Raw genomic sequence first — 27,850 nt, 5'->3', positions numbered from 1 at the left:
CATTAATTACTTTCATTAAATCACATAAATTTTGGTTGCTTTTCTAGTTACAAGAACTGACAACTGACGCACTGTCATATGGACTCTTCGTCTTTGTTGTTTACTTTTTCGTATCTGACTGCGCAGTACCAACCTTTAGCCGCGTAGCATGACTGATCCGGTACGCTGTTCTACAAGAAGCCCCTATATTGAGACATTATACAATTTGTTGTTTTTAACGTTATTTTGTTGACGAATTATAGACACCTAATAATACTATAATGATAATATTAAAAAGGCCTCAACACTCATCCCAAGACTAATGGTCTCAGGATCAATGATCTCATGTGGGTCGCACTCAAATTATGACAGACTATATAAGACATGTGGCCGCCTCGGCTGCGCGGCCGAGACTGCCGTAACAATGACATGCAGTGCATGCGTTGCCCTTCCCCGCTACCCTCCCGCTACCCGCTGTCGTCTTGGGTACCTCGTCCCCTCCGCGTCTTTCACCCCGCAATACTATACGCAATACGTCCCCGCCGCGCCGCAATACTGGCTGTGGCCAGGGGGTAACTGGCCAATTTATAGCACTTAGGGCCACTTGCAGAAACATATTAAATCTAGATTTAGTGTCAAATCTCGATTTAAGAAACGTCAGTGCATATAAAATTTGACACTAAATCGAGATTTAACACTAAATCCAGATTTAATATGTTGGTGCAAGTGGCCCTTAGGGCGGCTTGCAAGAACGTCTTAAAACTCGATTTTGTTCAACTTAAGCTCAGTTTAAGCGTAAATCAGCAAAATCCTCTTGCAAGAGCTCGATTTAGTGTCAAATCTCGATTTAGAGAAACGTCAAAACTAAACCGGCAATATCTCGTAAATCGAGATTTAACTTCTTTGACAAATGTCAAAAGCAATCTTTGAAGTATTCTTTTTGGTTGTTTTGTTGTTAGTGTGTTGTTAGTAATTAGAATTTCTAGTTAATTTACGGTAATATCAAAAATATTTGAGGCGATGGGATATGCTCCCAGCCAATGCCAGCACTTTATGCAGTTGCGGAAGCCTCCAGACTACGTCACATCTTATAGAGTGCCCTAATGCCCCAAAGTGCAGTCAAGGAGACCTGATGAAGCCAATGACCTCGCAATAAGAGTAGCAAAACACTGGAGGAAGTTAGCTTAGTGCATTTACACGATAGAAGAAGAAGAAGATCAAAAATGTATTACTCAGACGACGATAAAGAAATGATTGAATATTTGAATACCCCTTACTTTTATAGGAGGGTTAACTACTAAAATAACAGATTTGTTTCGTGCTTATCGAGATGATGAATTTATTAAAAGCTTTCGTCTTACAAAAAATACCCCAACAATCTATATAGACCAACCTCCTCGTGCCTTACAGTCTGGGAACAATGCAAGAACTTCGCTGATCAATAACTATTTTGCAAGGTTATAGCGTCACCAGTACCAAACACCAGTTGATTTAAAAACATGTTTATTATTATTAATTACCACTGTATATTATATACCTAAATCTTAAAATATGGCTTGTTGTTTTATTTTGCTTGATGATGGTTTCGCTTCTTTACTTAAAATATTGAATGTTGTTTGGCATTCCTCGGGGGGGAGATTAACATCAGCCGAAACCGTTTCCCAGTCTTGTCCATGGAGCTCCACTGTCTGAACTACAGACGCGTGTAAAACTTTGCTATCTAGGTATATCTGCAAACATAAAAATCCAGTCATAAAAATTAGAGTAAATCACAGTACTCTAGCTACATACTTTATTACCTACTATTATACAATTTATTGCCAATTTTATTTTGTAAGTAGCCATATGGCTAGATATAATAATAGAACTTACTTGAGATCTGCATTTTTTCACTTGAGTGCTGTTTTTTCGTCTTTGTTTTCAGGTTTTTGTACCTACCAGTAAATTCTCAGTAGTTCTGGGTACATAAGTGGTGTTGGCGTTATATTATTCTTTACTCAGCATCTTCCAAGCCTTCTGTTTTTCGGCTACGGTCTAACCAATTTTCAATTATGAAATTATATGTGTCTGTCGCAGGCATTTGGTTTAATCTCCTGTTTGATTGAACCACTAGCCCGTTCATTGGATGGCGCTATTCAGTTGTATGACTAAAGGACAACTCGTCAAGTCGTTGATTGTAACGTTCGACGTCTTGACTGAACGTTATTCAGCGGAGTCGTTGAATGGGATATAGTATAGCAACTTTGTAATGTCTGGTTAGGTTGAACATGAGCAGACAATAGTCAACAAAAAGACTATGTTACAAAGCTCTTATCTCACAAATTACCTAACTAAACAATAACAATAAACGTACCTTCATATTGTTGTTTATAACTATCCAGTTACGCCACAATTTTTTCTTTGAAACTATCCGCCCGCGGCGTAATAATAGGTAAATCCATGTTGTCACACTATTTTAACACAAATAACGCACTTAGCCTGTAGCCTCTCTGGCCACAGCACACGCTGAGCTGGTGCCTTTTTGACGCTCCGGACAGCAACCTTGTTTGTTTATATTGTATTATTTTCTGTATTTTCATATATATTTTTTGTAGTATTCTTTTTTTCTTTTTGTTTCTGTTTTTATTGTTCAGTGTGTCAAATAAATGTTTCTTTCTTTCTTTCTTTCTTCTTTCTTTCTTTCTTTCACTTTAAAGCTATTTATTTGCAAAAAACTATCAATATAGGTGCTTTTTGTATCAGCTGTTAGCTGTTAGACGCCATATTAGAAGCCTGCGACATGTCTATAGTCGTTTGCAATAGAATCCAACAATCATGTAAACAAATATGGCGGACTGACATTGACAGCGTATTGTTTATGCCCATAGTGATGTCATAGTGTTCTAATTAGATTAAATATATAAGCCATAGACTATAAAATAAAACTGATTATATATAAAAACAAGTGCGAGTCGGGCTCGCGCACAAAGGGTTCCGTAGCAGCAAATCAAAATTACAGTTAAATCAACCTATCTCAAAAACTATAAGAGATACTTTGATCAAACCAAAAATCGTTGAAAGAGTTAATTAGCATGCATCACCTCTATTTTTTTTAGAATTTTATACCCCGTAGTTATAAAAATAGAGGGGGGGGGGACATACTTTTTACGACTTTGAGAGCTGATATCTCAAAAACCGTTCACTTTAAGAAAAATGTTTTTTAGAAAACTTTATATCATTTTAAAAGACCTTTCCATTGATACCCCACACGGGTATGTACATCGAAAAAAAAAATTTCATCCCTCAGTTACATGTATGGGGGGCCCCACCCCCAATTCTTTTTTTTACTATTTAGTGTCATATTTTTGTAGCGGTTCATACAACACATATTCCCATCAAATTTCATCACTGTAGTACTTATAGTTTCCGAGTAAATCGGCTGTGACAGACGGACAGACGGACAGACGGACAGACGGACATGACGAAACTATAAGGGTTCCGTTTTTGCCATTTTGGCTACGGAACCCTAAAAAGTGTTTATTAAAACAAATTTAAATCTTCGTCTTCGTCATCATCACTATCAGAAGTGTCGCCGGTAACCGTAATTATAAATGGAACCACTATGTCATCGCTTGCCGTGTCTGAAATGCCGTCGAGCTTTTTCATTTCTTCCTCTTCCTTTTTTCGTTTTGGTTAATTATATTAAGCTCTTGAATTTTTTTTTATTGTATTCAAATAATATTAAATTAAAATAATTTATTAAATTAAAAATAAAAGATAACTTCAGATTACGAACAACACTAACTTTTCAATGACTTATAGAGTTCGATGAGTAAAAAACTAAGATGACAGCTTGTCAAATATTTCGAAATTTTTACGTTGCAAATGTTTTAACAAATTTAACTTATAAATACAAGTTAAATCGTGTTGAAGATAATGTGAAAACAATAGTGCGTTCGTTGAAATCAGACTATGTTCATAAATTGATCGAAAATGTATGTGATTACGGAGTAATCGTGACAATTTGGTTTGTTTACATGATTGTTGGATTCTATTGCAAACTACTATACGAGGTTACATAAAAGCATACTTTCGTCACATGTAAAATTGGGTGCCCGTTGGTGTTTTTTACCTTCCATTTTTATAATTTATCAATTAGGTATTTAAATTTCGTGTGCAGTTGCACACGGTTGTTTGCATGTTGTTTGTTTATCAAGTGACAGTAACACTCGGTGAATGGACTGACATGTGACGACAAGTATATTTCATTTCACCCAAAATATTAGCCTACTTCATTGGAAACTATCAAATTTTAAGGGCGTCTTGCACAACAAAGTTAAATAAAATTAAATAGTTTGTCTCTTGCTCTGACAGTGTAATGTCAGAGCAAGAGGTCATAGATTTAATTTTATTTAACTTTGTTGTGCAAGACGCCCTAAATCAAATAGTGTATAACGAATCGTATAGACCGAATGAGAAATTGAATGATATCGTAAACTAGGTTTTGTTAAATCGTTTTAGAAAAACCATGGCACAAGACAGTTTTAAATCGTTTTAAATAAAAATCAGTTTTGTGTTAAGAAACGTTTAGTAAAGCTATGCTTAGGGGTTCTTTTCTGCAAGCCGCCCTTAGCGCTGTAACTGCGTTTTGCTCTAATCTACTTTAATATTGGTCGATGAAAATCAAAATGAGCGTATAAGCTCGTTTAGAGCATAAACTGCGTTTTCGATCATTCTAACCACGTTTAATTACTTCGGTGAATTTGGCCCTAAGGGTGACTTGCTGTAACTGCGTTTTGCTCTAATCGTTTCATCCAGTTTTTCATAATTATGTTAACAGGTACAAAATAGATATGAAGATTTTTTTTTACTTCTATTGACCTTATCATGAGCTCGCAGGGATTAAAAACGTTTCGCCTTTAGGAATAATTTGTACTTTTGTCACTGGCACGCGTTCATTGCTCGTGGTGCGGCCACAAATTGCCGAGAAACATTGCTCGTTTAGAAGCACCTTAACGTACCTGCAGTTGTAAAGCTGAGGTATACATTGCCCGCTGGGGCTGGGCCGGCTGCGGGGTGGTGGCTCCCACCGCACAGTTCTGTTGGTAGAATGCTTGCTGCTGTCTGTTGTCTGTAAGTGGAATAAAATGTAAATGTTTAAATTATATTGTGTTATAATCTTAAATTATGTTATTATTCTGATAGGTCTAAACTGCTATTCTAAGCTTGGACCATTTCCCACCATGCTGGTCCACTGCGGGTTGCACATTATACTTAAATTCCAAAGAACTCATTGGCACACATGTCAGCGCCTGGATTCGAACCCGCATCTCTGGCGTGAAAAGCGGGTGCTTAACCGACTGAGCTACACCGCTATAGATAGGAGGTCACTGTTCGCATTGTTTATTAGCTTTCGCCAAATATTTTAACCCTTCCCCAACCGCGGTCACAGCTTAACAGATAATTCTGTCTCTTTCAATGCTAGGCTCCAACATGGTCTGCAGTATGCTGGCATTAGAGCGCTGTATCTCTAACTGGTTTTCTTCGACCCGCAAGAAACGGTCAGTAATTCGATTTGCCGTTGTGAAGGTGGCATTGCAATCGGCTGTGTCGTATGCAATGCTAAAAAAATAGCGATTAAATTGCAATTCCAATTTCACCTATGTTCGTGGCTTAATATTTTTATGACAAGTTATAGTAACAATAACTATACTTACTCCGGTTACACAGAGCTTGATCTTGTGACTGACTACCACCGCTCGATGGTTACAATAGTATTCTTGGTACTCACAATCGTTGACCGCCGCGGTCCACTGCTGGTTGTACTCTTGTTGGTAGTGATAGTGTGCGTTATACGGCAGATACAACAGCTGGTGATGGGTGCGGATCGGCGGCGGGGACTCGGGCCGACGGCATCGGGACGACGACCGCACCGGCGACGTCTGTTCAGAACTCGTCTGAGAACTGTAGAGCTCTTGACTGCTGTCGGAACAACTGGGGATGAGATGAGATAGTGTCGGTGAAGGGCTAACGATGAGTTGGTAATAATGATGTTAGAAAAGAACGGGTGTGAAACTACTCGTGGATCTACTAAATTGCCTAATGCTTAATATTCTAGTTAATAGTTCGTTCTTAAAAGTCTATTTATCCCGTAATGATAAGAATTATTGATGTTTTTATGTATTTAGAAGTAAAAATAATATAGATTTCAGTGTTTGCACCCTCATAGTTTATTACTGTCTTGTTGTTGACATAGCTCTGATGTTGCCACTGAGTGATAGTTATACTCATCAGCTTATATTATGCTAGACGATGGTCAGGCTATTCCGCCGATGGATCCACGTGCTGGTCCGTATAGCACACTCGTTTTACTTTATTTTATTTTACTTTGGCATTTTGGTGGCATAGGACTGGACCCATAAACTGTTATTTTGGGTATTAAGTAAAAATTATAAATTTTGAATTAAATGTGGGTATAGTTAGAGTAATTTCAATTTTAAATTACTGTATATTATTTATGGATCCAACATAGATCTAATATGCCATCAATTCCCATTGCTTGAGTATGATGATTAGTAAGTATCGATGTAACTATCCATTACAAAAATGTTTCAGTTTTACCGGATTCATCATCACGACCCATCACGTCCCCACTGCTGGGGCACTTCCAACGAAGTAAGGGTTTTAGGCCTAGTCCACTACACTAAGTGGCTTAGTGCGGGTTGGTGGACCGGATTAGAACTTGTTTAATTTGAATTCTTACCCGATATTAGCGTAAATAGAGCAGGAGTTCCTATAGGCGGTCTCCTGGCGCTGCTGGTACTGCGCGTAGGCGACGGACTGCGCATGCGTGTAGCACGCCTCGTTGTGCGCTTGCGCCTGCGCAGCCGTCATGCACTGCCGCGCCGACACGTAGTCCGGAGACTTGTTGGTCCTGGAATATGGGTGTTTGTGTTTTGTTAGTCACGGGCAATGAAAAGGATAGTGACATATAAGGGCTGATTCGACCAACGTCGAGTAACTATTTACTCACGAGTAAACTACCAGTTACTCGGGAGTAAGCAGATTTTGCATTCTACCAAACCTGAAAACAAGATAAGATGCTTATCCCAAGAATAAAAAGTTATACCGCCAAAATTGACCGTGTAACGAGCTTATCCGAAAGTAATTTTGTAATGGCGGCGGCACATCAGCTGATTAGAAAACCGTCATATGACATATAAACACATCTGTCAATACATAAACAAAAGCACGTTTAAAGGCAAATTCTAAGAATAACAACAGCGATTAAAAATATTAAAACATAAACAATTTCATGCTATTATAATCCATTCAAGCTAAATTCAAGCTAAGTTGGCATGTCATTTCTATTGCATGCTTTGAAAACGCAGCTATTTTTATTTTAGTTTCAGTACAGTTTGTTTCTCGTTCATTCAATTAATCATGGTATATAGTGTCACAAACTTATCTGTTCCGGTGAGAGCTCACGTAAATGTCTAATATTTCTTAATTCTTTAAGATGTTAAGTTTTCCCGTAATGGTAATTTACCCTTGCGGTTTTAATAAACCCATCTAATCTATATCAATATATAATTTATTAGTAAATAATGAGATATGGACCAATTTAGTAAACTGTCACCGGAACAGATAAGTTTGTCGCACTCTAACTTGATAGAATGCAAATGTACTTATCCCAGATATTTACTCGCATATAAATTTTATTCCGGTATTGTTACATTGTTTGTTGTATTCTCGTGTAACGTGATGTTTGGACGAATTCACCCTAAAGGAGAAAGCTAGCTTAAACTGATGTTAAAAAAACATCATCTAACGATTAAATAGAGCCGCATGCATGTTTAATAGTGCGATTTGTTTCTGCTTTCAGTGAACAGGTTTTTTAGGTTCTGATAGCAGTCGCATGCATGAAACTAGTTCCAATTGTTCACATGACTAATGAACTAATGAACATTAATTTATTATTTCCAATAATATGTCGTCGGATGATGTCGTGCGTCTCGGAATTCATTTATTTTGTGACCATTTAATCAAAAAAGTACTAATTAAGGATTTTGTAGAGTTTATACGTTAGGTTCTGTCCTTGTATTCGTCGAGTTTGGGTTACACACAATGGTATTTTTTAAATTCTCTAAATTAGTAGCGTATTTTGCTAATTCCACTTGAACACCATGTTGTGTGTCTCTACAGGGCTCGAAACCAAATGGCCGAATGCGAGTGAACGTTCATTCTGTGTGAAGACAGTTCATTCGGAGTGAGAGTGAAAAATGCGAATGCCAAATCCAACATCGTTGGATCGGCTCATTAATGAATTAATTCCGCACTTTTGTTTCATTTTGAGTTTTCACGTATCATTTCGAGTGAAAAATGCCGAACGAAAGACAGAAATGAGCAAAAAATTAACCGTCTGATCCCAACTTTATGACTGACCCGCGCTGAGAAGAAGTAATGTATGTTATTACGCTCACCAATTAGAATTAGTGCTGGCGCGGCTGACAGGGCGGGAGTTGTTGAGGTTGGCCTCGGAGTAGTAGGGCCAGGAGTACGTATTTGCTCGCTGGCACGCGTGGGCGGGCGGCGCCCCCGAGCTGGGCTGCAAGTCGCTCTGCATCTGCTGCAGGATGTCGTCTGAGGCGCCGAGCTGCTTGGCTACTATGCCTCGGACGGCCGGACGACGGTTGAAGCCTGGGAACATGATGTGTTGAATGAAAGTGGTACAACTTGTCAGGCATTAACTTTTTAAATCAATGTCGCATAATGTACCCTTCTCAAAATGCGCCTATCGCATAATGCACCTATCGCATAATGCACCTGTTGCAAAATGCACCTATCGCAAAATGTACCCTTATATTTTTTTTTACATTACCATAATTTTAATAATAATCTGATCCTGTCTGTTGTTTGGTATATGTATATATATTATAATTTTCATACTATAAACTTTTACTCTTGTGAAAACTTCGAAATTCCCGGAAAAAATTAAGTCCCTCATACTACAGTGCCACAAACTTATCTGTTCCGGTGAGAGCTGACGTAAATGTCTAATATTTCTTAATTCTTTACGATTTTAAGTCTTCCCGTATTGGTAATTTACCCTTGCGGTTTCAATAAACCCATCTAATCTATATCAATATATATAATTTATTAGAAAACAATGAGATATGGACCAATTTAGTGAACTCTCACCGGAACAGATAAGTTTGTCGCACTGTAAAAGTAATAAAACTAACTCAGTAAGGAGAACCCAAACAAAAGTTGCTTAGGATGACGAGTTATATCACCGGCTTGACGTTAACTTACGGACACCCTGTATATGTATAAAAACCTACCTTGATCACAATAAACATTATAATAGACTATAATTTAACTACCTATAAAATATAGAGCTCCTCTCAGCACAAGCTTGCTTGTGTTGGGGTCCACCAACCCGCACTAGGCCAGCGTGGTGGACTAGGCCTAAACCCTTTACTTCGTTGGAAGGAGTTCCTTGTCCCAGCAGTGGAGACGTAATGGGTCGTGCTAATGATGATATTAATACATGAATATAAAAAAAAATATTAATAATATCAACCAACAGAAAGGATCACATATTTATTATGTAAAAGTAAAAAAAAAAACATATTATAGATTTTTGTTTACAAGGGTACATTTTGCGATAGGTGCATTCTGAGACAGGTGCATTATGCGATTGGGGCATTATGCGACAGGTGCATTATGCTAACAAAAATAAAATCTCCGCGGTGCTTTTTGCGATAGGTACTTTATGCTACTGAAAACGATTTATTTCTAAGGCCTCGTCGCCGACACCAGCGGGAGAAGCGTGCGGCGCGGCGGCAAGTACTAATATTATTTACTCTATGGAGGAGAATTATAAATATAAATATCCGCCTCCACGTGACCGCCGCGCCGCCCGCTGCGCACTGCGGGCCGATATTGTCAATTATGATTTAAATTATTATTATGCGATTATACTAAAGTTCTTATTTAAATTTACGAATAACTGTTACAAAAGCATAATATTTTAATAAATATTTATAAACAAAATAATAAAAAAACGGGTAGGTATACTTAATTTATTTTTGCACACTTAACTTAATTTATTACTGTGAAACTCTCTAAAGTTTTTAAAATCTTTGTTCCGGGCTTCTAAAGGCCTCTACACACCAAAGCCGCTGACCCGGCGGCATAGCCCGGCGGCCTAGTGCCGGCGGGTTAACATAGTACAAAATGAGGCATGATTGTACAAAATGAGGCCGGCGGGTTGAGCCGGCGGCCTGAGCCGCCGGGTCAGCGGCTTTGGTGTGTAGAGGCCTTTAAGCTTCCTAACTGAGTTGTCCTATTGGTAAAGTACAATTTGATATTATTTTATGGCCATGCACGCGCTGGCGCTGCATGGCTCTGGCCTAACTGTGTCATAAAACGCCTGCGTCATTGCTAATAATCGTATTGCAGCATTCGTACATAACGTGTCGTTCAATTTATAGTTCATTTCGAATTCACTGAGCTATTAGCGAACTTCACAAGTTGAACACTTCACTTATAACTTAGTCGTCTTTGTTGTCAGTGTCAGGGCCATATTCCCGGAATTGTGAATATTAAGTTTAGTTTGTAGGTCTCAAGTGTATTTATAGGCGCAGTCTAACCCAATTCGGAGGTTAACGTTCGACTGTCGAAAATTAAGGTATCTGTATTGTGTTGTGAATTTTAATTCTGCCTACCCAAAAATAATCCACCAAAATATTTAAATGAAACTTAACTTATTTTTGGTTTGGTTTGAATTTGGTTTGGATAGTTTTACATCACTTTATTATAGTAAAAAAAAATTCAACGCCAAAATAAGTAATTTAAGATATTTTAAAGAAAGTTAAAAAATTACAACCAGCCCACTAAAAAAATTAAAAAAATACACAACCACTTTGAAATTCCCGTCAGGATGGCGGGCTGGTGTGACGTCATAAACTTTTAATTTCACGGCTCAGAATAATGAGTCCCGTCAGTCGGCATAGTTTTTTTCCCTAATCAAGTAATCACAGAGTACTTTTGTATTTTCAACAAATAAATAAATGTTGTCATGGTAACAAACGAAAAAGGAAGTGTATAGTGCCACAATCTTATCTGTTCCGGTGGTCAAAATGTGCAACTAACGAGACGTCATTGTCAAACGTCATTTCATACTCTGTGCGTTATTTGAGTTGTCAATTTCTGCGAAGAGGCTACGTTATTTATACCTTGATTTTTAATTCGGCGGAATTCTGACAGTTATCTACTTTTGACATGTCAGAGATCACAAACCTTTTTTTGCTGAGCCCTTTTTTCAATACGAGTCTGGAGGGCCACTACCAAAATCAAACGAATGAACGAACAAGAGCTCGGCTCTATCTCGTTGTATTAAGCGTGCCGATTGCGTGACAATTCTTGTTCGTTCGTTCGTCGATTTAGAGAGTGACCCCCTTGAACATCTAAGTCTAAACTACTCTATACATTTTATTTGTTAGTGAATGTACCTATCCATTTTATTAAGTGCGGCTCCAAATTAAAAGGGGATATACCTACGGTGAGTAATAATTACGTCCCTTTACATCACAAAAATAATATAATTAAAGTATAAATTAATAAATAAAGAAAAAATATAATTGATTATTAAAATATCTAATCGATTATTAAATAATAATAAGAGCGGTGGTAGCTCTGTCGGGTAAGCGCCCGCTTCTCACTCAAGAGATGCGGGTTCGAATCCCAGCGCTGACATGTACCAATGAGTTCTTTTAACTTCAGTACAATGTATACCATCGCTCTTACGGTAAGAGAATCTTTTTTTGAAATCGATTAAAAAGGTTTACTATCCCTGAATTTAGTAGGAAGTGATGCCAGCTAAAGAATAAAATAAAGTAATTAATATGAATTCCATACATTATCTGTCATTTTATTTTTTTATTGCCCAGAAATGGATCCAAATTTTTCCTTTTTTCGGTTAAGAGCTTTTTAAGTAGCATCACTTTTGAAATGTCAGAATTCCGTCGAATAAAAGATCCAGGTATAATTTATTTTGTGATTTTCTGCGTGAAAATAATGCCAAAAGCGCTAAAATGTGATGCAAGAAATGTAATACTAGATATATTGGCTTTTATGCAGGAAGAATAACGTATTCAGACGCCTTTAATTCTGTTTGAAAAATGGGAAGAACGAGTTGCACCGGCTACAGGTTAGTGTTGCCAAATATGACGAATAATTTTACCCATATACTCACATGTAATTTTATTAATATGTTCACCCCATCCCGTGCCCCAGCAGTGGGGACGGGATGGGTCATAATGAAAAGTATATAATCTTTATTTTTCTTTGATTACAGGTGACATGTCACAAATCTTAGGCAGTATACCAAGAAGAATTTCGCGCACCTGCAGCGATTTTAGACGAAATACTGGTTTTGACAGCTCTAAATTTAGAATTTCTGCCTACAGAATCGACATCATTATTATAATATGTATACTAGAATGAATTAATATGACATCTAACCTCCGTGAAGTTAGCAGCCTAAAGTTAGCAGCCCTTGAATACCCGACCAAATTAAGATGGTCATTTCAGTCCTTGCATACTTTATCAATTAAAACACGTAGAAAGCCCCAAAAACACTGGATAAAAAATGCTAGTTATTAAAATAAACAATATAATATGTTCTAAAATAAATAAATACAAAAAATACGACGTTTACTGACGCTCTTGTTGGTGAATGGTTATTTTGTATGGGAGCACCAAGATGCTATAGACCTGCCCGCATCTCACCTGGTTTATTATGTGTCGTATGTCATTAGAAAACACTGACAGAAGTTTCATCAACATTGAAACGGTATAGCAGGTGTCCAGGAGCCACTTTCTGACAGATTTTGGGCGAAAAATTGACAATATTTCACGAATATTCAAGTTTGCAGGTGGAACCTAGAGAGATTCAGCTGCAAATTGTACTTCATATGAAAGGTATTATAAATACCTAGAAACGGTTTTCAGCAATTTCAGATTAAATGACTTTTGCTGAATATTCAAGAAGAAAATGAAAAAATAAAACTTAGCAGCCCAAGACTAACATTTTGTATGGGGGCACCAAGATGCTATAGACCTGCCCGCATCTCACCTGGTTTATTATGTGTGTTGTGTCATTAGAAAACACTGACAGAAGTTTCATCAACATTGAAACGGTATAGCAGGTGTCCAGGAGCCATTTTATGACAGATTTTTGGTGAAAAATTGACAATATTTCACGAATATTCAAGTTTGCAGGTGGAACCTGAAGACATTCAGCTGCAAATGATAGTTCATATGAAAGGTATTATTAATACCTAGAAACGATTTTCGGCAATTTCAGATTAAATTACTTTTGCTGAATATTAAAGGAGAAGAATAAAAAATAAAACTTAGCAGCCCAAGATTAACATTTTGTATAGGGGCACCAAGATGCTATAAACCTGCCCGCATCTCACCTGGTTTATTATGTGTGTTGTGTCATTATATAACACTGACAGAAGTTTCATCAACATTGAAACGGTATAGCAGGTGTCCAGAAGCCACTTTCTGACAGATTTTAGGTGAAAAATTGACAATATTTCACGAATATTCAAGTTTGCAGGTGGAACCTGAAGACATTCAGCTGCAAATTATAGTTCATATGAAAGGTATTATTAATACCTAGAAAGGATTTTCGGCAATTTCAGATTAAATTTCTTTTGCTGAATATTAAAGGAGAAGAATAAAAAATAAAACTTAGCAGCCCAAGACTAACATTTTGTATGGGGGCACCAAGATGCTATAGACCTGCCCGCATCTCACCTGGTTTATTATGTGTGTTGTGTCATTAGAAAACACTGACAGAAGTTTCATCAACATTGAAACGGTATAGCAGGTGTCCAGGAGCCACTTTCTGACAGACTTTGGGTGAAAAATTGACAATATTTGACGAATATTCAAGTTTGCAGGTGGAACCTGAAGAGATTCAGCTGCAAATTGTAGTTTATATGAAAGGTATTATAAATACCTAGAAACGGTTTTCAGCAATTTCAGATTAAATAACTTTTACTGAATATTCAAGAAGAAAATGAAAAAATAAAACTTAGCAGCCCAAGACTAACATTTTGTATGGGGGCACCAAGATGCTATAGACCTGCCCGCATCTCACCTGGTTTATTATATGTGTTGTGTCATTAGAAAACACTGACAGAAGTTTCATCAACATTGAAACGGTATAGCAGGTGTCCAGGAGCCACTTTCTGACAGACTTTGGGTGAAAAATTGACAATATTTCACGTATTCAAGTTTGCAGGTGGAACCTGAAGAGATTCAGCTGCAAATTGTAGTTCATATAATAGGTATTATCAATACCTAGAAACGGTTTTCAGCAATTTCAGATTAAATGACTTTTGCTGAATATTCAAGAAGAAAATGAAAAAATAAAACTTAGCAGCCCAAGACTAACATTTTGTATGGGGGCACCAAGATACTATAGACCTGCCCGCATCTCACCTGGTTTATTATGTGTGTTGTGTCATTAGAAAACACTGACAGAAGTTTCATCAACACACCTTCCAACTTCCACCTGCAAACTTGAATATTCGTGAAATATTATCAATTTTTCACCCAAAATCTGTCAGAAAATGGCTCCTGGACACCTGCTATACCGTTTCAATGTTGATGAAACTTCTGTCAGTATTTTCTAATGACACATCACACATAATAAACCAGGTGAGATGCGGGCAGGTCTATAGCATCTTGGTGCCCCCATACAAAATGTTAATCTTGGGCTGCTAAGTTTGATTTTTTTATGTTCTCCTTGAATATTCACCAAAAGTCATTTAATCTGAAATTGCTGAAATCGTTTTTAGGTATTAATAAAACCTTTTATATGAACTATCATTTGCAGCTGTTTATCTTCAGGTTCCACCTGCAAACTTGAATTTTCGTGAAATAATATCAATTTTTCACCCAAAATCTGTCATAAAATGGCTCCTGGACACCTGCTATACCGTTTCAATGTTGATGAAACTTCTGTCAGTGTTTTCTTATGACATAACACACATAATAAACCAGGTGAGATGCGGGCAGGTCTATTGCATCTTGGTGCCCCCATACAAAATGTTAATCTTGGGCTGCTAAGTTTTATTTTTTGATGTTCTCCTTGAATATTCACCAAAAGTAATTTAATCTGAAATTGCTGAAAACTGTTTCTAGGTATTAATTATACCTTTCATATGAACTATCATTTGCAGCTGAATGTCTTCAGGTTCCACCTGCAAACTTGAATATTCGTGAAATATTGTAAATTATTCACCCAAAATCTGTCAGATAGTGGCTCCTGGACACCTGCTATACCGTTTCAATGTTGATGAAACTTCTGTCAGTGTTTTCTAATGACACAACACACATAATAAACCAGGTGAGATGCGAGCAGGTCTATAGCATCTTGGTGCCCCCATACAAAATATCCATTAACCAACAAGAGCGTCAGTAAGTAAACGTCTAATTTTTTAGTATTTTTTATTTTAGAACATATTATAGTGTTTATATAAATCTCTAGCATTATTATCCCAATGTTTTTGGGGCTTTTTACGTGTTTTTATTGATAAAGTATGCATTGACTGAAGTGACCATCTTTATTTGGTCGAGTATTAAAGGGCTGCTAACTTTAGGCTGCTAACTTCACACACCTTGACATCTACTACCTATCCTTACCATTTTATGCTAATCATAATACTACTTGCGTGATCAGTATAATGTATTCATTTTCATTCTAAACACTCTGAAACTTATTTATTCTTGGAACACCTGTCTGTAGGTACTCTTAAAATTCGAAATTATTTTGCATGAGTATACCTACGCCCTATGGCGGCAACCAAATAGTGTCAAATGTTATTATTTCGGCGTGGCGGCAACGATTGTTTTAGATTTCAAAAGAAGCCGCCGGCGCGTGTATCATATGATGTCCTCCTCATCGTAATCCGATGACGGCGACCTCAGGGGCTAGTAGGACTTCTGCGGCGGTGGGCGCGAATGTGACTCGCGAAACCCAGCTTCGTGGCAAAGGTCCGGTTACAAGGATTGCAGAATAGTTTGCCACGGCCGTTGTAGGTGTAGTTGTAAGTAGGCTTCGGCCGAGTCTTGCGCTGCAGGCGGTTGGAGTCAAGAGTTTCTAGTCGGGCTTTTTCGAACTCATTTACTCTAGTGTGGAGTGTGGAGCGCCATTCGTTGCGATTGTGGGCTGCTTTTTCCCATCTGTCAGGTGGAATGCCAGAAGCAGTTATATGCCTTTTCAGAACATCCTTGTATCGCAAGTGCTGTACACCAACTGTTCGCGCACCTTTTGAGAGCTGGGAGTAGAAGACGGCTTTTGGTAGTCGATCATCCTCCATACGTACCACATGACCACACCACCTTAGCTGCGCTTAGCTGCGCTTCTCGCTTTTATTTCAAAAAATCTTTTTTTAATATAACGTCAGAAGTCGGGATTTTTTACTCGACTGCCGAAGGAGGAGGGTAATGTTTTTCGATTGTATGTTTGTATGTATGTATGTATGTCTGTTTCTTTGTTCCCTCCTGTAGTCTAATCGGCTTGATAGATTTTGATGTTTGATGTATCGTTAGAAGCGTATTGATTGCGTGATGTTTATAGTCTATGTAACGTTACATTAAAATGTATACAGCGCCCTCTAGAGGACATAAAATGATGATCGAAAAAATAATATTTTTCCAACTATGCCGTGCGGGGTATCAAATGAAAGGGCTTGATTAGCACATTACAAAAATATGCATATTGTAGGTATTTAAATCACAAAACCAAAATTATTGAAAAAAAAAAATGTTCTTAAACTGAAGCCAGACTACTGACATAAAATAAAAAGTTACAAATAAAAAAATATAATTATAAACAAACAATCGCAGGCGGGGACCATCTTGACCGCCACACAAGGTATCTACCTAATGGTCGAAGCTACCTAACTATCTAAGTAACATTCAGCTAAATGGTGAACCCCCTGCTGGTCCCCGCCTGCGATACTTTCCATTAACATTGAGACTTGTTTTCATCTTTTTAGCATGCAGTCGGGTTTTTTGTTTGTTTATAATTATATATATATTTTTAAATAATAATATTGTTCATATGACCACCGTCGCGACTTCGGCATTCTTTCAAACGAGAATGGAAATTTGTCAATACTCTTTTGCATATTGTTGGTATTGCCACCATCTCTTCCCTAATCTTTGCTTTTAATTCACGCAGTGTCCTTGCTTTATGAATGTACACACGGTGCTTCACGTATAGCCATAGAAAAAAAAACTACTGGGACTGGACTGGACTGGCTGGCCAGGATATCGCCTCCGTAAATCAGCTTTTCCGGGAAAATTTCTTGAACTACCGGCATGGACTCATTTGACGTGTAACAAGTGGTTTCGTCTTGCTGGAACCACGTTATCGAATTTTAACCTCAAATTCTTATAGTTTAGTGGACAGAAACACTCGTAACACTTCCTATGGCAATACCGAGGTCTCTATGCAACAAAATTTTCATTCTCGTTTGGAAGAAGGTTAAAGTCGCGACGGTGGTCATATGAACAATATTATTATTTCAAAAAAAATACCCGACTTCTGACGTTATATAAAAAAAAATATTGAAATATTTCGTATAGTTTTTTTCTGTGATTTTTTTAAATTTAAACTTTTCACTGGCCCTCCCTGTACTTCCGAAAAGCGGCAAATTTCTTTGAGAAGTAAGTACAAAACCTTTGATGCTGCATTATCAAAGTGCCGATGGTTAAAACATAAGTATGCATGCACTCAGTTTGATTTTAATAGATATTTTTTTATTCGCTATGTTAATGGTATTAGTCTTAATGAGCATAGATCCAGTTTTTCATATTCTTTGATACAGTTTTTTGCGTCTCATAGAATTCCTAAGCGTTCGTCCTACCTATACACCGAACTGTTACACCTAACTACTCAGTGAAATAGCGCTAAGTCCTAGCTGCAAGACGCAAGAGTCTTGCACGGTCAGTCTTGGTCTTGGTCTTGCTAAAAATACGCGGTCTTATTCTTGGTCTTGGTCTTGCAAAAACGCAAGAACAAGACCAAGACTGTAAGACCAAGACTGAATTTGGGCAACACTACCCTCCACACTCACGAAGTTTCGCAGTGTTGTTACCAACTTCAATGGATGACGACGTGATTTCTGCTGCTGTTGAGGCTCTGCTTGCCATTGCTTACTATAATTACTTGTGTGTTAAATCTAAAAAGCAGGTCTTTTTTTCTATTATGTTCTATAGCTCGACATTAGCGAATCCTTCTTTTTATTTAACTCAGCCACTGGTACATATATTTAAGATAGAACTTATGCGTATCCAGGCATCAGTGTGGGACGCCCTCCTGTCCGCTGGACTGACGACCTTAGGCGGGTAGCCGGTAGTGGTTGGATGAGGAAGGCCGAGGACCGAGTGTTGTGGCGCTCTTTGGGAGAGGCCTATGTCCAGCAGTGGGTGATTATTGGCTGATGATGATGTGTCCAGGCATCATGAACCTTATTTTTATGTTTATGATCCTTGTGTTTCGACTGCCATAGCATCGGATCAGCAGCATCAGTTCGAGTTCATTATCCCATTTAGTTGTGAAACGAAAGCAACGCACGCACAACCATCCCCCACAATGTCTTGTACGCTACTGCGAAAAAACAGTGAGTGTAGATGCGTTCGCGTTCGCGCGTCGCGGACAAAAAACCGACACCGGACGGGAAGCGCCGCGAACCGCGAACGCGAAGGCGCGAACACTATCTACACTCGCGTTTCGCGCTTTCGCGGGCGTTCGCGTAGCGAGTGTGGAGCGCGTGTTAGCCGTGAGACGAGACTGCGACGTCACATCACGCGCCCCGAAATGATGGATGTCTAAAGTTGTCGTGTTGCTCGTAAATTTTAACCTTTCTTTAAAATAACTTAAATTGTTTTTTTTTACTGTAATAATCCTATGTAAAAGTAACGAATAATATAAAAAAAATCATGCATATTCCCTATTCTACGCCGCCATACTAGTGTTGAACGATTTTTTCTCTACGTTATACCATTACCATTACTCTTCTGTTTACTAGTTATCTACTGACCGTAGTCATCATGTTCGTCGTCGCTGCTGGCCGGCTGTGACTCCTGGCCGTATCTCTGGCGGAGTCGCTCCGTGCGCATCGCAGAGGCTCGGGCGAACGCCGCAAGACTGTCGTCCATGTCGTCTGCACCTAATGAACATACATCACCCACCGATTATTGAAGAAAATATACGAACAAAATTATTTAAAAAAGAGAATAGGCTGATTGGGACCACGATCCAATAGCAGTAAGATGAATGTCGTTGGATAGGTCTTGTCAATAGGAATAACTTATGCTTTGACAGCTTTTTTGTCGCAGTTGTCCGTTCAGAGATATATGACATAATATGACATATAAATTCCGATTAATTAAATATTTTCTTGGGAAGAAAAATAATAACACTGGTAATTCTTTAACTATTTATTATTATAATTACACTATCTTGTACTACGGTTATGACACACTGTTCAGATATTTATTTCGTAAAAAAGTAAGTACCTTATCTTACGTTATGTAATATTTGGGACAGCAACGCAAAAGGCACGTTAGGTCGTTCGGTCGAAAAAAGTCTTCATTACAATAAAATAAGATCACGAAACGAGAAGACACACTCACCTCCAACACTGCATGTTGTTGTATGAATGCAGCAATCTCTGGTTGCGCTCTTGGTATATTATCTGTCAGAGTATGTCGCAGATATCTGCCACGATAAAGGCCTCGCCTACACATAACACAGTTGCGGAAATCTTCCATAAGTAACTATTATCGATCGTGGTGCAATTCAAAAATCCATTATGGGTTGGCGGTAATTATAAATAATTCAATTGCTTGTTAACGGCCATTTTATTAGTAATCGTGAGAAGTGAACTGTCACTTCACAAAGATGTCACCATATACGATGACCACAAACACATCACTCCTCCACCATTAATTATAAAACTACATTCTATCCTATTAGAACTTATATGTCATATCTCTGAACGGACAACTGTGACAACAATAATAATTAAAAAAAATAAAAAACCGACTTCAAAAAACCACTAAAATGTAAGAAATAATTTAAGGTTTACACAAATTATACTCGTATGTGACAGTACAAATATACCTAAGCAGGAACTGTTCTTTTTTGATGTTGGTGCGGTGACAAAGTAATCTAAAGAAATATGGCACCAACTTCAAAAAATATGTAATTCCTATTGACAAGACCTATCCAACGACGCTCATGTTACTGCTATTGGAGGGTGGTCCCAGCTCCCATACATTTTAGCCCATCCTCTTTTCCACTCATACTTATGGTCACTTTTACCAAACTAAAAATAAATTGTATTTAAATCAAATTTTAAATTCATTTTGTACTGTCAGTACAGACGTTTGACGGGCTACTAAATACGTTTAGCGTTTGGTAAAATTCCACCTTAAAGAATAGTTTAGGAAAGGAAAGGTATGAGAAAGGAAAGAAGAAGAAAAAATATAAGCCCTTACTGGCGATAATGTAAAAAAAAAGACTTAAGTATATTTTATGTCGGGGATTCTTTCCATTTCATGAATTTGTCATGTATATATATTCAATAGCACGGGGCACGAGGCAAAACGACGCCGTCCATCGCACACGAGTCACACGACACACGTGGCAATAACAAAGAATAGGGATAAAATATATTCACCGAGGAATTGGATTCAGTAGAATGGAACTACGAGTATCTATATAATAAAAATGAATTGCTGTTCGTTAGTCTCGCTAAAACTCGAGAACGGCTGAACCGATTTGGCTAATTTTGGTCTTGAAATATTCGTAGAAGTCCAGGGAATGTTTAAAAGGTAAGAAAGGTAGGGTAGGGTAGGGTAGTGTAGTGTAGTGTAGTGTAGTGTAGTGTAGTGTAGTGTAGTGTAGTGTAGTGTAGTGTAGTGTAGTGTAGTGTAGTGTAGTGTAGTGTAGTGTAGTGTAGTGTAGTGTAGTGTAGTGTAGTGTAGTGTAGTGTAGTGTAGTGTAGTGTAGTGTAGTGTAGTGTAGTGTAGTGTAGTGTAGTGTAGTGTAGTGTAGTGTAGTGTAGTGTAGTGTAGTGTAGTGTAGTGTAGTGTAGTGTAGTGTAGTGTAGTGTAGTGTAGTGTAGTGTAGTGTAGTGTAGTGTAGTGTAGTGTAGTGTAGTGTAGTGTAGTGTAGTGTAGTGTAGTGTAGTGTAGTGTAGTGTAGTGTAGTGTAGTGTAGTGTAGTGTAGTGTAGTGTAGTGTAGTGTAGTGTAGTGTAGTGTAGTGTAGTGTAGTGTAGTGTAGTGTAGTGTAGTGTAGTGTAGTGTAGTGTAGTGTAGTGTAGTGTAGTGTAGTGTAGTGTAGTGTAGTGTAGTGTAGTGTAGTGTAGTGTAGTGTAGTGTAGTGTAGTGTAGTGTAGTGTAGTGTAGTGTAGTGTAGTGTAGTGTAGTGTAGTGTAGTGTAGTGTAGTGTAGTGTAGTGTAGTGTAGTGTAGTGTAGTGTAGTGTAGTGTAGTGTAGTGTAGTGTAGTGTACTGTAGTGTAGTGTAGTGTAGTTTAGTGTAGTGTAGTGTAGTGTAGTGTAGTGTAGGGTTGTGTAGGGTCGTGTAGGGTAGTGTAGGGTAGTGTAGGGTAGGGTAGAGTAGTGTGGGGTAGGGTAAATTAGTGTAGTGTAGGGTAGTGTATGGTAGTGTAGGGTAGGGTAGGATAGGGTAAGAGGCGGTATGAAGTTCGCCGGGTCAGCTCGTTCTCTATAAAATCCCAGTGTGTTGAAAGTCAAACCACTCAATATAAGAATAGGTACAATATTTTGGTAGTTGTTCAGTTTACTCAATTTTTGTCACAACTGCTTCGGTTATCGGACAAACCTGGTGTCCCGGCTACCACATCTGGGGCTGGTGCGTCGCTATGCTCCTGGATGTCGACGTGGGTGGTGGCTTGTGGGTTGTTCCGGTCAGCTGGAGGCATGTAGTAGAAGCCCTCGTGCTGGGCCATGCTGCCCACACACGCCGTCAGGGGTGCCAGCGTCGACAAGAACTGTCTCCGCGGCTCCGGCCGAGGCTGTGGAAACGGCAGCGTTTATTTACATCCCAGAAACTTTTAAGTGCTCTGTAAGATACCACTTTAAACTCTCCAATTTGTGCAACTAAGTTAGCGTAAGTTTAAGTTTTCACAGCTTCTAAGTGCACCACTCAAAGGCTTAAGATTCCTAGCATCTTCTTCAAAGTTTGATACACAATTTTATCGGTAGTTTACTAGCGTATTGGGAGGTGGGATACCTTTTGTGGTTCTTGCAGGACGTCCCCAAGGTCTGGCAGCTGTTGTCTGATGGGCAGAGCCGCTGATGATGTGGACGAGGATGAGCTAGTGGAGCCGCTACCGAAAGCTTTCTCGTTGTTCTTGTCAAAGGGTTTCTCGTATGGCTTCTCGATAATTCCTTTTGAATGAAACGAAAATTATTATTTTTACTTTACAAGTTTAAAGGGCTGTATTGGCTATGGCTGTGATATTGTCATCTCAATCGATAATAAGAAGAATGCGAAAGAAACATTTTTAAATAAGCAATACAGGTGCAGTTACGATGAAGGAAAACATCGAGAGGAAACTTGTAGATCTATGGAGTTGTGTAGAGTTCACACATAACTTTGCAAGTGCTCAGTTGACTATCAAGAGTCGATACAAACGGGGAAACTCGGTGGCTCGCCTGTACTACCATTTCGGTATTACAGACGCGTGTTTGTGGGATCTGGTGTCTAAGTCGTCGATGCCACCCTTCTACTTGATTAGATATCCTGTATGATAAATATCCGGCATAATGTTTTTTTGCACACTACACACTGAATTTTTGAAATAACTTTCCATTTCGATTTAAATGAAAGTTTTGATAACATTTTTCAAGGTTTTCTAGTTTAATATAAGTTTAATCGTTAACGCAAAAGGTATGATCCAGTCATACTGTCTCCTAAATACACACTCATGACGATTCTCTTACAGAATGACCTACCTTTGTCATGGTGGATGATTTGTGTTTTGTCCATGCCAACTCCGGATGGAGAAGACCTCGTGTCCTCTGCATCATCATCCACGTCGCACGTGAGCAAACGAATCCTCTCAGCTAAAGATGTCGTTTCTTGATGCTATAATCATAAATAAAACAAAACGTTACTACGAGTAATGAGCCTTAGGGCATTAAGTTTGGCAATATCCATTTGTATAGGTTTTCTTTGTATTTTTTTTAATTAGCTTAAGAGCTTATTTTATAATATAAACAATTATAAGATTATTAAATTGATTAAATAGAAACATGTTATGTGTAGCTCTACTAGTACTAAGGAGTTAAAACCAAACATATTATCAACGCCAATATAATAATATGAAGAAAGTTTCAAAAGAAAAATATTTGTAGATATCAATATTCTTATTGAATGTTGTATCAAAAGCCGGATGGCTTCTTCACTCTTTATGTTAGAATGTCTTGGAAATTTATAGCAGAAATTGCTTTTATAGTTCAGACAATATAATATTACCGGAGATATTTACAAGAAAACTTTGAATATATTTTTATTTAAAAAGCATTTTTATAATGAAGCGCACTTGTATTCATTCCCGCAGTTCCCGCTACAGTTTACTTTTTTCCGGTCACAGACTTTTTATTTTATTTTTACAGGGACGGTGTTCAATTAAAATGTTTTCTGTAATTGCTTTCTTGTTTCATAACACTTTCTACATTTCTCAGTATTTGTTCTTTGTTTGCTTTTTTTACATTCTTTGTTTGCTAGGAAAAACGGTGTTAAGTATTTTAAAAGTAATTTTCAGTTACTTGTTTTTTAAAACTTGTTCTCTTTGTTTATGTGAATTAATATAACTTATTTAATAACACTGGTACTGGTAAGTTAAATAAAAGTAAGTATTTAATTTCGTAAAAAAAATAAAGTTATTATTATGAACAATATTTTGTATTTTAACGGATACTCGTAGATTAAAGACATTATTAGCCACGTTTGGTTTATTGTTTCAGCTTTTAAAAAGATTTGCTTGAAGGTTCTAAGGATGCGATGCGACAAATTCGTCCATTGGCAAATACAATAGTACTTTAGGATTGCTTGTCGACACGGCTACGGCGGAACTTCCCTGCTTTTCGGTTTCGCCCATTGAGTACACCCGAGTCCGCGTTGTTCTATGGTTTCGCCCAACACGCAACATGCGAAAGTTTGTCATGGAGAAACTGTCAAAAATTAAACAAAAGAAATTATAGAACGCATAAGAGTTTGTAAAAAAAATTACGTTCATCAGATTTTTTATTATTATTTTTTTATGAATAAAAGCATTTCACTTTGAGATGCTGTTGGCTGGGTAGGCTGCACTGACTCGACTACCTACCCGTCAGATAGAAAATTCAGTTAAAAAATGCATAAATGTATAAAAGTAAAGCTGTATAATTTGAAAACTAGATTAATTATTTAGAGATATGGTTTTCGAATTGAAGCTATATACAGAAGATGATATGTACCTGTATTTTATAATTTTATTGGCTGTATCTGCTTTGCGTGACCTCTCATTACAAAAATCAATAGTGACTCCAATTTTAAAGCTGCTTTGTATACCGTGTTGAATACTAATTGACTGCGGCATTAATCAACGCTATAGAGCTATAACGTAACGAACAGAGCGTCCCGTATGCTCACTCTCTAATATCTCTTCTCACAGTGCCTTAACTATAAATCCATTTATTTACACCGTGTGAGATCAATGTATAAGAAGACAGACTGATGAATGGCTAGAGAATACTAAAACATTTTACAAAAGGAAATTTATCTGACTGAATTTATTAAGGGTAAGTCATGTTGGAATGAGTAAAAGTAAAATAGGTGGTGTGGCCGGGAGTGGGAAAAGAGACAACGTTGTCACAGTTAGTAAAAAAACGCATTTTGAGTATCTTTCTCGAAAAAAGTGGACAATAGCAACTTCAAATTCCCCATAAATGTAGCGCATGGTAACGTACATTAGTGAGTAGTGCTAATGTGTGATATTGTACAAGTAAAACGCTTACACATGTACATTGTACACCCACAGTATCCAAAAAAGGGACAGATCAGTTTGTCATTAACATTACCTCTAATTACTTGTTATTTATTTTAAAGTTATTGTTAAACAAAACCAAACTATGATTATGACCATTAATGAGTATAATTTTTTCTGATTATTTACTTAATATAATAATGTGGTGTTATAATTTTGAGAAATAAAAATAAAAGTCAATAAATGTTTGTTTTTTTTAAATAAGGTGTAAAAAACGCAAAATATGTTTTATAAGAGTTTGGTAAGTTTTTTCTTAGCTATTTTTGCGTCATCTATGTTGCCACGGCTGACCCCACCACCTATTTTACTTTTACTCATTCCAACATGACTTACCCTTAATAAATTCAGTCAGATAAATTTCCTTCAAACAATTTTACATCGAGGTCGTTTTTTACTAAAATAGCAATAACTTTTTTGTTAATTAAAACAATAGCAACGTTTCATACCATTTTGGAAACTGCATTAAATGAGCAATCTTTTCAAATAATTGCGTGGTATATTTTTTTACAGTATGTAGAGTCAAAGTTGTTTATAAAAAAATACGATTACCTTTTATGACTTTGAAAACCGTGTTTTTTTAAACATACAGCATTACTCGATATTTTTTTGACTGCGATCAATAGCAGGGCTTTACAGGGTGATGCAACACCAAACAAATTCTAACAATATGGATTTTTGTACCGGCGGCACGCAAAAAACTGATCCAAGGTGTCGATTTTCAGCAAATTTATAAAAGTGTCAATATCTCGAAAATTATCGAGTTTTTACTAAAGACATATTGTGATATTCTGGCCTCTCATGAGCTGACCTATCAGCCCTTTATGGGATGACGTTGACTTTTGGGACACCCTGTATGTGTTATTATTTAAGTTATGTTAGTTTATTTCATGTGTGTGTACAAATAAAGAATATTCTATCTATCTATCTATGTAATATGCATGCTGCACATGTAGGTTTCGGCTTAGTACCTATACCATTTTTGCAACACCCTGCATAATACCAGATACTAATAATATAAATAACGTAGAAACCCGAATCCATCAAACAAACCACTTATCACATTTAGAAGAGGCTTTCAAGCGTCGTCGTGATACTCGAAGTCACAAACACGTATGGGACGTGTTTTATATTTACCTATTAAAAAAAGGACATAATATAGTTACGGGTATAAGTTCTTACCTTAGCTGGTTGTTTCTTTCGAGCTTCACTCCTGAGTAGTGAACATCTTAAGGCGTTCCTTTCAGCAGCCCTCCGTAAGGCTACTTCCTCCATCTTCGGCTTGACACCGGCATCCCAAGCCCTAGAGAATATGTTACAACTTGAGAAAGACGTAATAAATAACAAAACTGTTGTTAACTCACTTACATTATGTTGTTTTAATAATTACGTAACTCTCAATGCAATTCTTATAAGAATAATTATGTATAAGAAGCATTGAGAGTTACGTAATTGAAATTGAAATCATGAATTTGCCTGATTGGAGTATTAAATTTAAGCGATAAGACCGCCATTTTTGTACATATGTGTTTGTATTTAAGTTAAGTAAGTTTATTTTATGTGTGTGTACAAATAAAGAATATTCTATCTATCTAAATTATAATTCAGGTGTTATTCCGATATTGTGGTAACTCTTGTGGACTTTGACTTATGGGATACCCTTTATAAAGAGATTTTAAGCCTATATTTTTTGTCGTAAAAATAAAATTATGTCTGTATTTCTTTGTATTGTTAACACAATATAAATATATAACATTAAACCTAACATTAACCGAAGACGTTGCAGCAAGAATAAATAAGGCGAAAGCTGCCTTCGCACAACTAAGACCTGTGTGGAACTCCAACGTGCTCAAGCGTCGCGTGAAAATCTCCCTTTTCAACTCCGTCGTCAAATCGGTTCTGCTGTTCGGTTTAGTGTTGCCCAAATGCAAGAACAAGACGAGACTTAGCCAGTCTTGGTCTTGGTCTTGCGCCAATACACCTGGTCTTGGTCTTGGTCTTGGTCTTGCGCCAATACACCTGGTCTTGGTCTTGCGCTCCCAGTCTTGGTCTTGGTCTTGCAGCAAGAGTCTTGCAAGTCTTGCAATTACCTATTAGTCTATTACTATTTATTAAAGTTTACTTTTTGATTTTAATAGATATTTTTTTATTCGCTATGTTTATGGTATTAGTCGTAATGCGCATAGGTCCAGTTTTTCATTTTCTTTGATACAGTTTTTTGCATCTCATAGAATTCCTAAGCGTACTTACCTATACACCGAACTGTTACACCTAACTACTCAGTGAAATAGCGCTCTGCAAGACGCAAGAGTCTTGCAGGCTATGTCTTGTTCTTGCTCAAGTCTTGCACGGTCAGTCTTGGTCTTGGTCTTGCTAAAAATACGCGGTCTTGTTCTTGGTCTTGGTCTTGCAAAAACGCAAGAACAAGACCAAGACTGCAAGACCAAGACTGAATTTGGGCAACACTAGTTCGGTTGTGAAACGTGGAGAGTGACTAAGGGATTGATGAAAAAACTACAAGTGTTCGTCAACAAATCCCTGAAGTCGATCCTCCGCATCTTCTGGCCGAACACAATCCGGAACGTTGACCTGTGGAACGTGTGTAAGCAGACCTCCATCGAACAAGAAATCGCATTGCGAAAATGGAGATGGATTGGCCACACAATCAGAAAAGGAGCCGAGAGCAAAGCGAGCATTGCCTTTGAATGGAAACCGCCGGGCGGCCACCGCAG

At 37.6% G+C, this 27,850-nt stretch overlaps 1 protein-coding gene and 1 long non-coding RNA gene across 3 annotated transcripts in view; both read right to left on the bottom strand.

Annotated features, from left to right (window-relative positions):
• Positions 1 to 27,850, bottom strand: part of LOC105380641 — a 100,748-nt gene that overhangs the window by 10,630 nt on the left and 62,268 nt on the right. Inside the window, exons 7-15 of one of the 2 annotated variants that reach the window (XM_038121844.2) lie at positions 26,301 to 26,421; positions 23,047 to 23,179; positions 22,322 to 22,479; positions 21,911 to 22,103; positions 19,098 to 19,226; positions 8,442 to 8,658; positions 6,722 to 6,892; positions 5,750 to 5,940; positions 4,980 to 5,089 (exon numbers count right to left, since the gene is read on the bottom strand). In XM_038121844.2, coding sequence (XP_037977772.2) covers positions 4,980 to 5,089; positions 5,750 to 5,940; positions 6,722 to 6,892; positions 8,442 to 8,658; positions 19,098 to 19,226; positions 21,911 to 22,103; positions 22,322 to 22,479; positions 23,047 to 23,179; positions 26,301 to 26,421 — 1,423 coding nt within the window. Of the gene's footprint in view, positions 1 to 4,979; positions 5,090 to 5,749; positions 5,953 to 6,721; positions 6,893 to 8,441; positions 8,659 to 19,097; positions 19,227 to 21,910; positions 22,104 to 22,321; positions 22,480 to 23,046; positions 23,180 to 26,300; positions 26,422 to 27,850 lie in introns of both variants that reach the window. The other variant, XM_038121843.2, reaches the window with a different exon arrangement.
• Positions 1,221 to 2,014, bottom strand: LOC119690400. The gene is made up of 2 exons (XR_005253582.2): positions 1,852 to 2,014; positions 1,221 to 1,709 (listed from the first exon to the last, which is right to left on the bottom strand). It is a non-coding gene; the product is annotated as an uncharacterized LOC119690400 (long non-coding RNA).

Source organism: Plutella xylostella, chromosome Z, assembly GCF_932276165.1.
Source record: "Plutella xylostella chromosome Z, ilPluXylo3.1, whole genome shotgun sequence".
NCBI lineage: Eukaryota > Metazoa > Arthropoda > Insecta > Lepidoptera > Plutellidae > Plutella > Plutella xylostella.
This window is presented reverse-complemented; position numbering and strand designations above follow the sequence as displayed.